Source organism: Zalophus californianus, chromosome 1 (genome assembly GCF_009762305.2).
Source record: "Zalophus californianus isolate mZalCal1 chromosome 1, mZalCal1.pri.v2, whole genome shotgun sequence".
Lineage (NCBI taxonomy): Eukaryota > Metazoa > Chordata > Mammalia > Carnivora > Otariidae > Zalophus > Zalophus californianus.
The window spans coordinates 158677213-158689692 of NC_045595.1; the positions used below are offsets into that span (position 1 = coordinate 158677213).

A 12480-nucleotide genomic window follows, 5' to 3' on the forward strand; every position below is an offset into this window, starting at 1 on the left:
TTTAAGAAAAATGAAGAACTTTCTCTCCTAGGTAGGTATTAAACATTTAACAAGCCACCAGTAATTAAAACACAACTGTTGCAACAAAGTAAGGTAAAGTAAGCCAAAAAATGGAGGGGGAAAGAACTGATCCAAATATGCCTGGCAATTGATAAATACGGCAATATGATAAAAGTGGCATGTCCACAATATTCTTTTACTATTAAAACAAAAATTTTTAATTTTTATTTATTAACTAGAACAATGTCTGCTAAACAATAAGTGAAAAAAAGCAGCTTATTACAGAACACTATTACTGTATAATCTCATTATAGCTTTTTTTAAATGTGTGACTTTGTATACATGTCGTATATATGCCATCATGAGTGTTCACTGGGTACTCCACTCCTCTTAAAGATCTTGATCCAATTATCTTAAATTCCCAATTCTATAGCCTATGAGCACCCAAGGATTTCATGATTGCTGAAAATTTCTGGAGTTTAGTTTCTCATGATCTCTGCTACTTCCTTTTTATTTTTTTTTAAGATTTTATTTATTTATTTGACAGAGAGAGAGAGAGACATAGTGAGAGAGGGAACACAAGCAGAGGGAGTGGGAGAGGGAGAAGCAGGCCTCCCGCGGAGCAGGGAGCCCAATGCAGGGCTCGATCCCAGGACTCTGGGATCATGACCTGAGCCGAAGGCAGACGCTTAATGACTGAGCCACCCAAGCATCTCATGCTACTTCCTTTTAAATATAGAGAAGTTTTGGTTCTTAGTAAATTTTACTGAAGATGGGGACAAGGGAGCTCACAGGGAAAGTTACATTATGTAATTCATGGCTCTATGAGATCTGATAGCTCCCTTTAATTCCTCACTTTTCCATGTTTCCTGCTTAATTCTTATCACTTGTGTCCAGTATAGAAATTCAGCAAGTATCCTTTAATGCTTAAGGCTGCCCTTTGGGCCTCATTCTCTATTCTCAACTAACTTATCAACTTATTTCTTCTAAACAAATACAGTTCTCTCCATTTTAGAAATTCTAATACAAATTTTCTTTAAAATTATAATTATCTTCCCTGACTTACAATGGGGTTATATCTCAATACACCATTGTAAGTTGAAAATATCATAAGTGCATTTAGTGCACCTCACCTACCAAACATCATAGCTTAGCCCAGTCTACTTTAAACATGCTCAGAATACTAAATTAGCCTACAGTTAGGAAAATCATCTCACACAAAGCCTATTTTATGATAAAGAGTTGGATATCTCATGTAATTTATTGAGTGCTGTACTGAATGTGAGAAAGAGAGTGTCTGTGTTGGTGCAGAATGGTGGTAAGCATATCGGTTGTTCACCCTCACGATGGCCTGGCTGACTGGGAGGTGCGGCTCACTGTCACTGCCCAGCATCACGAGAGGCTCTTACCACAAATTGCTAGCCTGAGAAAAGATCAATACTCAAAATTCTAAGTACTGTTTCTCCTGGAGCACACTGCTTCTGCACGACTGTAAGGCTGAAAAATTGCAAGTCGAACCTTTGTAAGTTAGGGATGGTCTGTACTTGAAGTCTTGGTAGTTGAATTATGGGTCCTCTTTTAAAAAAAAAAATATATATATATAATCTCTATACTGTACCATATTATTTGAATTTTTTACAGTGGTAAAATACTACTTTCATAAGCAAGGGGGAATATAACTCTAATACAACTACTTTTAAGAATATTCCAATTTTTTATGCTTTTCAGTCCCGCACAGTAAATGTACCAAAACAATATTAAGCTGGATAAGTATATCCATAAGAGGTTTCTGCTGGATCGACTCCCTTAGTCCTGCCACAAAATCAAACCATTTCTATCTCCCATTGTCTCCTAAGAAGAAAGCATATGAAGTGGGCCAGTCCATAAAGAACTCACTGGCTCACTTCCATTTCATTCCTCCATAGCTCCTCTGAAAAAATTAGACCTATAAAGGGTGCTCAAGCCCCAGTGGGGCACATGAAGAGTTTTGTGAGCTTCATATTGTTGGCAATGATCTGAAACCAAAGCAGTGCAAGGATGTTCAGTATAGACTTGACAACACAGTTGGATGTGAATCTGAGGAGGAATAAGGACAAGGTGGTGGTAATAATCTGCAATATAATCCAGTTGAAACCAAGTAGAGTATCCTCTCTATAAAGTTACTATACTATCGAGATATCTGATATTTTCATCTCAGGCAAAATTTGTGCCACTGTTGATGTTAAATTAATACTTTATATTTAATTCTTTTAAAAATAGGTGAGCTAGTTGGAATGTCTGGAATATTTACCCTGGCCATTATGGGACTTTTTTTAAATTCTACAAGTTTTAAACCAGGAGTTGAAGCGCTTCTTCTCGAGTGAGTAGCTAGCATATTTTTCACTTTGTTTCATGTATTAGAAGCTATAATATTGTAATAGCAACTATATCCACATCTACACTGGTCAAAGTAAGATACTGATTCCAAAACTACCCGACGAAAAACCTTTACTAAAAACTCTATTCGCTTGTGTCTTCTAATCCTCTAATTATAGGCAAAATTTGTAGCCTTACCTTGAGTTCGTGTTGGCTTTATTTTCCTACAAATTCTCTCAAGTCTCTGACCATCTACTCAGTAATTTCCAGTATAATTCACTAGACAGGGCCAGGAGTAAGGTAAGGCATGTGAGGCACTCATCTCAGTCACAAAATTTAAGAATGTGCCAAAATACTCAGTAATGAAGATAAATAATATTTTAGGGCAATTTTTTTTAAAAAATTGAAATTAATGCAAAAAAATCCATGTTTGTGAAAACAAAAATTGTAAATAAAGATGGAATCAATATTATTGATTAGTTCCTTTTGCCTCAGGCTCCAATATGGCTCAGCATGGCACTGCTACTAAAATATAATCCCAGTATTTTAAGAATAATGAGATGGCATGCAAAGCAAATTAAAAGATTAACCTAGAGCATTTGAAAAGGATTGGCAGTGTTATAAAAGAAAATATGGCCAAATGTACAAATGTATAAACTGTTCCCTGCTCAAGGGCATCCAGCTTAGGGGTGATTGAAATTTGTGCCAACGTAGAAGAAGGGTGCTGCTTTCTGTGATGCTCCAACACGTTGGCTGAGAACTTGACCTAAATCACAAAATGGCAACATATGTTAACAGAAGCCCTGAACATAATCAATGATCATGGAGCTTTGGAGAACATTAGAGAAGACAGAATAAATTCAGAAGTCAGAAGTTTGAAAGTATAGACTCTTACAGAATTTTGGAGCTAAACTTCATGTCAATTATAATGGAAGCCAATTGTACCAGCAGCTAGGCAGAATTACTTGCCACAATTAATTGTTGGAGGAAGAATTAAAAATGTTATGTGTTTCAACTCTGTCTTTGGGAAGTGATTCTGAAGACTACTTTCACCTTTCTGCTCTAACTGAAACCTGGGTCTCCCCTGAAGACATTACTTCCCTTGAATTCCTTAAAAGTTGTGTTTTTCTCACCCACATCCTTGGTGCTACTGCACCTAGAGTTGAGGTAGGTGATCTGTCTGTACCTCAAAATCATTTCTAGATCATTCTTTATCATTCTTCCCTAGGAAAACCCAGTTTTGAACCCCATGCCATCAGATTATACCATCTGCCACCCTCTTGGTCGTAGTTGTATCTAGAGCCCTGACTCACACTCTCCATTTCATGAAGATTTTGGCCCCTTCTCACTGTGACTCTCTGTAGCACTGTTACTCTATCACCATTCTTAGTGATGTCAGCCAATATCCACACAGTTGATCCTTCTACTCCACCTTTCAGTTCCTGGACCTCCTTTCTTCCTATGAGCATGTTTACCACCTTGCTTAAGCCACCCACGAAATGACCACTTCATAATCTCAATTTCAAGAATCTTACAGTCTAAAATATGACATGTGTCAACTCCTCCTCTCCAAGATAGTAGAAATCTAGGATAACAATGGTAAAACCTCCTACATACTACAGCAATCTGCATCAGGTCCTTGCTACTCTCTAAGAGAAGAGGTGTATCATCTCCCATGTTTTCAGCTTACAGCCTCTAGGACCCTGATTTCAACAATTCTGCAATCACACTGAGACTACACTGTATCAATCCTATGATCTTTACTGATCCTCACTTCCTCCTTACCCAGATCATTTCTTTTGTTTAAAACCATCTAATATCTTCTCATCTCTTCTGGCTACAGGTCAAAGCTGTTTTAATGACAAACAGAGCCCTAGGTCCCCCTCATTTCCACCACTCTCACCCTCACTGACCCTGCCCTAGCCACACTGATCACTCTGCTATTCCTCAGACTTGCCCAACATGCTCCCTATTTGTGCTTCTTCTGTCCTTGTGTTTCTGCTCCTGAAATGTGCTTCCCCTGCATGCTGGCAGAGTGGATGCCATACTTCTTCCATGCTTCTATTTGTACATCACCTTGCTAGAAAGAAATTCCCAAAATAGAAACTACTTCCCTACCAGCCTGCATAATCTTTTATTCCTGGCAAACTGACATCCCGACAACATTCAGTCCGTAAGGTCATGTCATTTCTCTAGGCTAGTGGCTGTGCAACATCGGGCAATAAAAATAATACAGTTGTCTGGATCTGTTGAATCAAAATCACAAGTGCATAGGACTTCCGATTTTTAAAATTTTTTTTAAAAATTCTCCCCTGATGACACTTACATATAGACAGGGCTGTGACTCTGCTACATAAAAGATTTAGATTTATTAGGATACTCATGATCACCAAATAAAAAAGGACTTTTTTAAAAAAAAGTCAGAAGCTCTTTTTCAGTGTGCCTGACTTATTGCAAACACGGAAGTGCACAAACCTATGCACAAGGACATGCACACATCCATTAGCTGGGTTGGAGCTTGGTTGTTCGGCTCATACCCACTTTGAAGTTGATAGACTGATTCCTTAAAGAATCTGGTTTCCTCCTCATCAGGTTTCTCCCATAATTCCTACCACATATGAAAGGGTCTTGACAGCTCCTCAATATTTGTTGCTTAATTGATTTGTTTCATTTTATGCTCATTTAATGAGACTGTTATATTTGGTATTCAGCAGCATTTTTCCACAAATTTAGGAAAATTATTCAATTATGTAATTGTTAAACGAAGAGAAAGGAATGGTAGTAGTTCATATTCACCATTCATTTGACTGAATTATCCTACTCAATTAATATTCACAAGGGATTTCATTAATTGTAGGGGTAGGTGTGTATAATGCTTTGAGGGTGTTTTTGTTTGTTTGTTTGTTTTTTGGTCACTATGCACATGGTGCAACAATTGGATTTGCTTTTGATAGTGAAGTCAAAAGAAGGATAAAAAACACAAAAATTACATAATTGTCATAAAATATATCTTAGTGTGTTTCCCTCCAAGTTAATGTTCGATGCAGAAGAAACAGAATTAAAAGCATGGCCATGCATATGCAAGAAAGGGATGATAATTCACAGCCTAGAGTAATTAGCCTAAGTTTGGTCACAGAATCAGTATTTTGAAGGATTTGACTTAATATTTCCTAGGCTAAAATGTTTTACATTTAATTTTTCTCTGATGAGGCCTAGGTATTTGTGCCTCTTAAATACCGTTCAGAACTGTTTCAGTTCTCCAGAACTGAAAATTCACATTACTGTAACAGAGAAAGAGTTGTTTTTGTATTGGATCTGTTTTTTGGCAAATCTGTTTTTCTGGAGAAGGGACAATCATTCTTTTTAAGGGTTTCAGGGACAGTTTCTGGGCATTCAGCATATGGCTAAACCAAGCTACCTTCATCTCATAAAGTGGTATTCATGTGCCCTTTTAATCTTTTCAATTTATTTTGTTATAAATATAATATTGTGACATTCAACACAGGAAATACATAGGAAGATAACAAGAAGTAAATTTTATTTATTTTTTATTTTTATTTTTTTAAAATATTTTATTTGAGAGAGAGAACAGTGGGGAGGGGCAGAAGGAGAGGAAGAAGCAGACTGCCCGCTGAGCAGGGAGCCCAATTCAGGGCTTGATCGCAGGACCCTAGGATCATGACCTGAACCAAAGGCAAATGCTTAACTGAATGAGCTACCCAGGCACCCCAAGAAGTAAATTTTAAATAACCTCCTATGGTCCCAATAGTGAAACATGACCAATATTGGTAACTGAGTGTCTTTTTCCAAATTGCTTTGCCTGTAGCAGATGAGAACATGCACTTTTGAGTGATGTAGAGTTTTCCTGGGCTCTATCTAGGGCACTTGAATGTACTTATGTTCACAAATCCCAAATGGAGAATCTACAAAGGATGTTCATTTGAATAAAGGATTAATTCACATCTTCTAAGTGCTAGCTAGATCTTAGGATAAGCCTCAATTCTATCACTATGTAGAGCAGACTAGCAGTTCAGTGTTCTTTTTGAAGATAAATAATTTTAGCTCTTCCTAATGATACAAGGAGTTCACACCAGGATTTTCAAGCTACATGAACCGTGATGCCTGAATGCACCAAAACATGTTTTCAGAATCAATCCCAAAAGAAAGACACTAATTTACATGTGGTTGCTTTAGAATTATTTGTTTACTTGCCTTACTGCTCCTTTCTCCCCAGTTAAATTATAAGCTCTTTGAGTGTAAGTAAATGCCTTATTCAACTTTATTTTCTTGATTAGACCTAGCACAATGCCTCACATGAATAAGCCTTGTGATAAATGTGTTAGATTAGTTAACTGTAATTAACTACATTCAATTTTTTTTCTGAAAATGCAGATTCTGGAATTGTCTATCATTTGTTGCTTTTCTTATGGTGTTTACCTTCATTGGACTTCTAATTCCTGCACATACATATTTATATATATCATTTTCTGACATATATTATTCATTAAATATCTATTTCACACTTATTGTTTTAAGGTAAGAATGTCATTTGAATTTTTCTATTTATAGGACATTGAGTAAGCCCAAAGATATTTTTTAAATAGAAATGTTTCATTCCTTAGAATGAAAATGAAGCATTCCCTCTTAAACTTACCAAGGAATTATTAGCAAATTACTGTTTTAGTGGGATTTTTTTCCAATTTCTAACTGCATGTCAAAGCAATCTAAGCACTCTATAAAAATTTTGAAAATTAGAAGGAAAAAATCTTTCATAATTTTACTACCCAGAGGAAACTGCTATTAACATTTGATATATTTTGTCCAGTGTTATTTTTTCTTATGAGGTGTCATAAAGTTCAGCACCAATCATAAATAAAAATTTTATGTTGCTTTTGTTTGCCTAATATTGTATAACAAATAATTTCCTTCTGATTAAATTGTAGTTACAAATAGCTTTTTAAAAATCATTAGGAAGTCCTCTTTGTAAATGTCCTTTTTACTTAAATAATTTTTGTAGTCCCCTTTTCAGTGGTAAGAGGCAGGAAAGAGTCTGCCTCTGTAAGTGAAAAGGACGTGACACAGAGCAGGAAAAACCACCATGGCTACTCTCTCCAGATTCTATCCCTCATGTTGCTAGCATTCTACTTCCATCTAGGAAAACTAATTAGGAGTTGACATCAGTGGGCTAGCGCCAATTAAATGGAAATTAGTCCCTAATTATCAGATACAATTAGTGTAAAGTGTAGGAGATGTGTGATTAAAAGAAAAACTAGAAATGAATCCACCAATATTGGATAAGTTCAGCAAGATTAAAATCTACAAAGAACAAGAAAGGGAAGACATTTCCCCCCCCCTCAGTTCTTATTCATTAGATTTGTTTTTATTTCCTTTTGGGATCCAGAATAGAATATATCTACAAAACATCTCTAACTTTTTTTCTACCTCAAGAAATGTGAAATTACCCTTCTACAAACTTCATAGAAAGAAACAAAAAGAATAATGCCATCCTCTTGTCATCTCTCTCTCCTCTATGAAATGCCCTTCTGCCTTTTTTTGGTGCCAGCTAATGGTGTGTGAAACATGGCTCGTTTGTCTGGGAGTCAGCCATTCCACAGGGAATAGATTGGAATAGAGTAGAATGAAATGGAAAAAAAATGTCTATGGCAAGAATAACTTCTTAAAAATCTCTTTTGTCTTTTAGACTTCTGGTCTTTCTAATAATGAGCCCTCTTTTGTCTCGACTTGGTCATGGGTTCAGCTGGCGCTGGGCATTCATAATGGTCTGGAGTGAAATGAAAGGAACACCTAATATAAACATGGCTCTTCTGCTTGCCTACTCTGACCTTTCTCTTGGCTCTGAGAGGGAAAAATCTCAAGTAAAGATAAATGAATTTTTTTATTTGAATACTTTATGAATACTGTTGCTTTGTACTAAAATACGTTTTGGTAGTAAGGTAGCTCAACCCCACCTGGACTGCAGGAGTGATTTAGCTATGATGGCAAGATTGGCGAGAGGAAAACAACCGGCAACCTTCCTCTTCCTGGGGAATATTCTGGTTTAGGAATTCCTAAACGCTTAACATTACAATCATGTTTTTCATTACAAGAGCAGTAAAACTACATAAAATAAGATAAGAGAGGTGAACACACCTGTTCCTACTCTTACCTTTCTAACACCTGATTGAATGATTTGGGTTTACCTTTTCTGGCTTTTTTTTTTTTTTTTTTTTTTTTGAGAGAGAGAGAGCGAGCATGAGTGAGAGAGCACAAGCAGAGGGAGCACAAGCAGGGGGAGTGGCAGAGGGAAAGTGAGGAGCAGACTCCCCGCTGAGCAGGAAGCCTGATGTGGGGCTGGATCCCAGGACCCTGGGATCATGACCCGAGCCGAAGGCAGATGCTTAACGACTAAGCCACCCAGGCACCCTTTTTCATTACACTCTTAAAATAAGTTTATTATGAAGGTTAAAGGAGTTAAAACTTATAAATAATTTAAAATAGTACCTGATCAGGGTGCTTGGGTGGCTTGGTCAGTTAAGCCTCCAAATCTTGGTTTCAGCTTAGGTCATGATCATGAGATGGAGCCCCGAACTGGGCTCCACACTGGGTGTGGAGTCTGCTTGAGATTCTCTCTCTGCCCCTCCCTCCCATCAAATAAATAAATAAATAAATGTTTTTAAAAATAGTACCTGATACAGAGTAAGTACTCAATAAGTGTTCTTATTTTTATTTTTACTTATTCCTAATAGCCACTTGAGAAAAATAGAAACCTGCTTATGATTGACTTTACTGTTTTCTGTAACTTTGTGAGGCCACATTTAGTAACGCTAGGAACCAAAACATTTTAATGGTAAACTGAAGTTACCTCTTCACTGAGACTAGCCCCAAATTCTGCCAAACAGAACATAAAGGGCATGACTCTCCCTCTACCTTATTTCCAGGTAAGACCATTACAAGGAGCTCTAGTAAGAAATTTCCTGTGCAGATATCACAATGCATCTAACACTTCCATTGTGGGTTTTTTAACACAAAAATTCCAAATGTAAAGAGAAGAGCAGCAAGGGAATCATTGCATGTCTAATTAGATAATAGACCAAACATTACAAAATTAAACATTCAAACACTGCTTTTAAAACCAAAATTATCTAATATTACATTATCTCCCCTTTCTTTTTAACTATCTCCACATGCCTGAATAATCCAGGTCAGTTTGGCACCACACATCCTGGCCAGTGTAAAGGTAGACATTGCACATGGATCTGGATTCTGAAATTTCTAGTTGGCTGCTATTTCTGTGTGGCTGTCAGTAAGTTAATTAGTACCCACCCCATCGCACCTGTCAGTTTCTTCATTCCAAAAGGAACTAAATAATACCAGTGTTGTGCTAGCAAATGTTTAACAAGTAACTTTCTTAGGGGTCAAAGGGAGCCCTAATTGGTAGTATTTGTCAATTTCCATGGTGTAATCACCCTAACAGAACAACGATCAACTCCATAACTTCCTGAAAATTTAATGATCAGCTCTCATGAGCTGGTAAAAGTCAGCACTAGCACAACACTATCTCAAAGCTTATTTGAGAAATAGAAAATGTACATAAAATGCTTAACACATTGTTTAGCATATTGTAAATGTACAATAAATATGAGTCTTGATGATGATGATGATGCCACGTAGACCTGATTTGAGATAAAACCCTAGTAAACAAAATCATGTAGTGAGATGCCCTCATCAGTAGTAACTAGTTGAAAAGAAAGTCGCACTCCTTCCTTAATTTAATCTGGCTGAACCCTCCAGCTAACTTTTTAATGCTCATGAAGCAGCACTAGAGGAAAAGGTTAAAAATATCTTAATCCTGAGGGGCGGAGCAAGATGGCAGAGGAGTAGGAGACCTAAATTTCCTCTGGTCTCAGGAATTCAGCTTGATAGGGATCAAACCATTCTGAACACCTACGAACTCAACAGGAGATCGAAGAAAAGAATAGCAGCAACTCTGAACAGAAAAGCGACCGCTTTCTGGAAGGTAGGACATGTGGAGAAGTGAATCCGAAGCGATATTCGGGAGGATAGACGGCGGGGGAAGGGGCCTCTGTTGGCCACTTCCGGCAAGTGATAGAGCAGTGGAGCACAATATCAGAACTTTTAGAAGTCGGCTCCGCTGAGGGACATTGCTCCAGTGGCTAAGCGGGGGGTGGAACCCTCGCTGGGACAGTGGGGTCTCAGGACCCTCGGGATCACAGAAAGACCGGGGGTGCCTGAGTGCGGCAGAGCTCCCAGCTATCGGAGCGGGGAAGCCGGCTGCAGAGACGGAGCCGAGGAGTGGGCTCTCAGCTCGGGGTTGCCATAAACTGTGGTCTGCAGCACAGTCGGGGCACAGCTCCTCCAGCAGGGACCCAACAAGCGGCAGATCCAGGGAGACTTCCCTTCCTCCCCTGGGAGGAGCGGCGCTGGAGCGCAACCGCAGGGATCTGCTGGGTTTGGAGACTCCACACAGGGTCCGGTGCAAGAGATAGAAATGCTCGGTCACAGGCCGGGTGAGCACGGGGTACGGCCGGAGACCGGGGAGATGGGAGTGATTGCTTTTTTCTGGGGGTGCACTGAGGAGCGGGGCCCCAAGTTCTCGGCTCCTCCTGGGCGGAGATTGGGAGGCCACCATTTTCACTCTCATCCTCCAAAGCTGTACGGAAAGCTTGCAGGGAACAAAAGCTCCCAAGAGCCAACCCAAGCCGATTACTTAGCCTGGACCCAGCAAGGGCGGGGCAATTCCGCCTCCAGCAAAGACATTCAGGAACCACAGCAACAGACCCCTCCCCCAGAAGATCAGCAAGAACAGCCAGCCAAGATCAAGTTTACCAATCAATGAGAACGGCAGGACTCCATCACTAGGGGAGTACTGCACGTAGAATTCATGGCTTTTTTCCCATGATTCTTTAGTCTTTCAAAGTTAATTTTTCAATTTTCTTTTTTTTTTAAATTTTTCCTTTTCCCTTTTTCAACCAACATCTTATCAATCCCTTTTTAAAAATCTTTTTTTATTTTTCATTTTTAGAGTCATAGTCTATCCCTTCATAGTAGTTAATCTTATTTTTGGTATATATATATATAAGTTGTTCTCTCTTTAAAATTTTGGGATACAGTGTCTTCTAACAGACCAAAATATACCCTAAATCTCTAGTGTTTGGCTTTGTTCTAGTCTCCTGCCTGATCACATTCTCTCCCCCCTTTTTTTTTAATTTCTCTTCTTTCTTTTTTCAACCAACTTCTTATCAATTCCTTTCATAAAATCTTTTATAATTTTCATCTTTGCAGTCATATTCCATACCTTCATCGTATTTACCCTTATTTTGTACATATATAAGTTTTTCTTTCTTTAAAATTTTGAGAGGCAGTTTCTTCTAACAGACCAATATACGCCCAAAATCTAGTGTGTGGCACTGATCTATGCACCAGCCTGATCATATTTGATCATATTCTTTTTTTTTTTCTTTCTTTCTTCCCTTTCTTTTCCCCCAGTTTCAGGTCTCTTCTGATTTGTTTAGTGCATATTTTTCTGGGGTCATTGTTACCCTGTTAGCATTTTGTTCTCTCATTCATCTATTCCCCTCTGGACAAAATGACAAGATGGAAAAAATCACCTCAAAAAAAAGAACAAGAGGCAGTACCAACTGCCAGGAACTGAATCAAAACAGACATTAGTAAGATGTCAGAACTAGAGTTCAGAATGAAAATTATAAAGATACTAGCTCAACTTGAAAAAAGCATGGAAGATATTAGAGAAACCCTTTCTGGAGAAATAAAAGAACTAAAATCTAAAGTCAAAATCAAAAAGGCTGTTAGTGAGGTGCAATCAAAAATGGAGGCTCTAACTACTAGGATAAATGAAGCAAGAGAGAGAATTAATGATATAGAAGACCAAATGATGGAAAATAAAGAAGCTGAGAAAAAGAGAGATAAACAACTACTGGACCACGAGGGCAGAATTCAGAAATAAATGATACCATAAGATGAAACAGTATTAGAATAATTGGGATCCCAGAAAAAGAAGAGAGAGAGAGGGGGGCAGAAGGTATATTGGAGCAAATTATAGCAGAGGACTTCCCTAATTTGGGAAAAGAAACAGGCATCAAAATC

General features: G+C 38.1%; 1 protein-coding gene across 11 annotated transcripts in view; it reads left to right on the forward strand.

Annotated features, from left to right (window-relative positions):
• SLC9C1 (solute carrier family 9 member C1) overlaps positions 1-12480 on the forward strand; it is an 80215-nt gene that overhangs the window by 20186 nt on the left and 47549 nt on the right. For 8 of the 11 annotated variants that reach the window (XM_035724072.1, XM_035724073.1, XM_035724076.1 and 5 more), the window contains 3 exons: positions 2260-2359; positions 6748-6891; positions 8057-8231. In XM_035724072.1, coding sequence (XP_035579965.1) covers positions 2260-2359; positions 6748-6891; positions 8057-8231 — 419 coding nt within the window. The remainder of the gene's footprint in view (positions 1-2259; positions 2360-6747; positions 6892-8056; positions 8232-12480) is intronic. The other 3 variants (XM_035724075.1, XM_035724078.1, XM_027587100.2) reach the window with 1 other exon arrangement.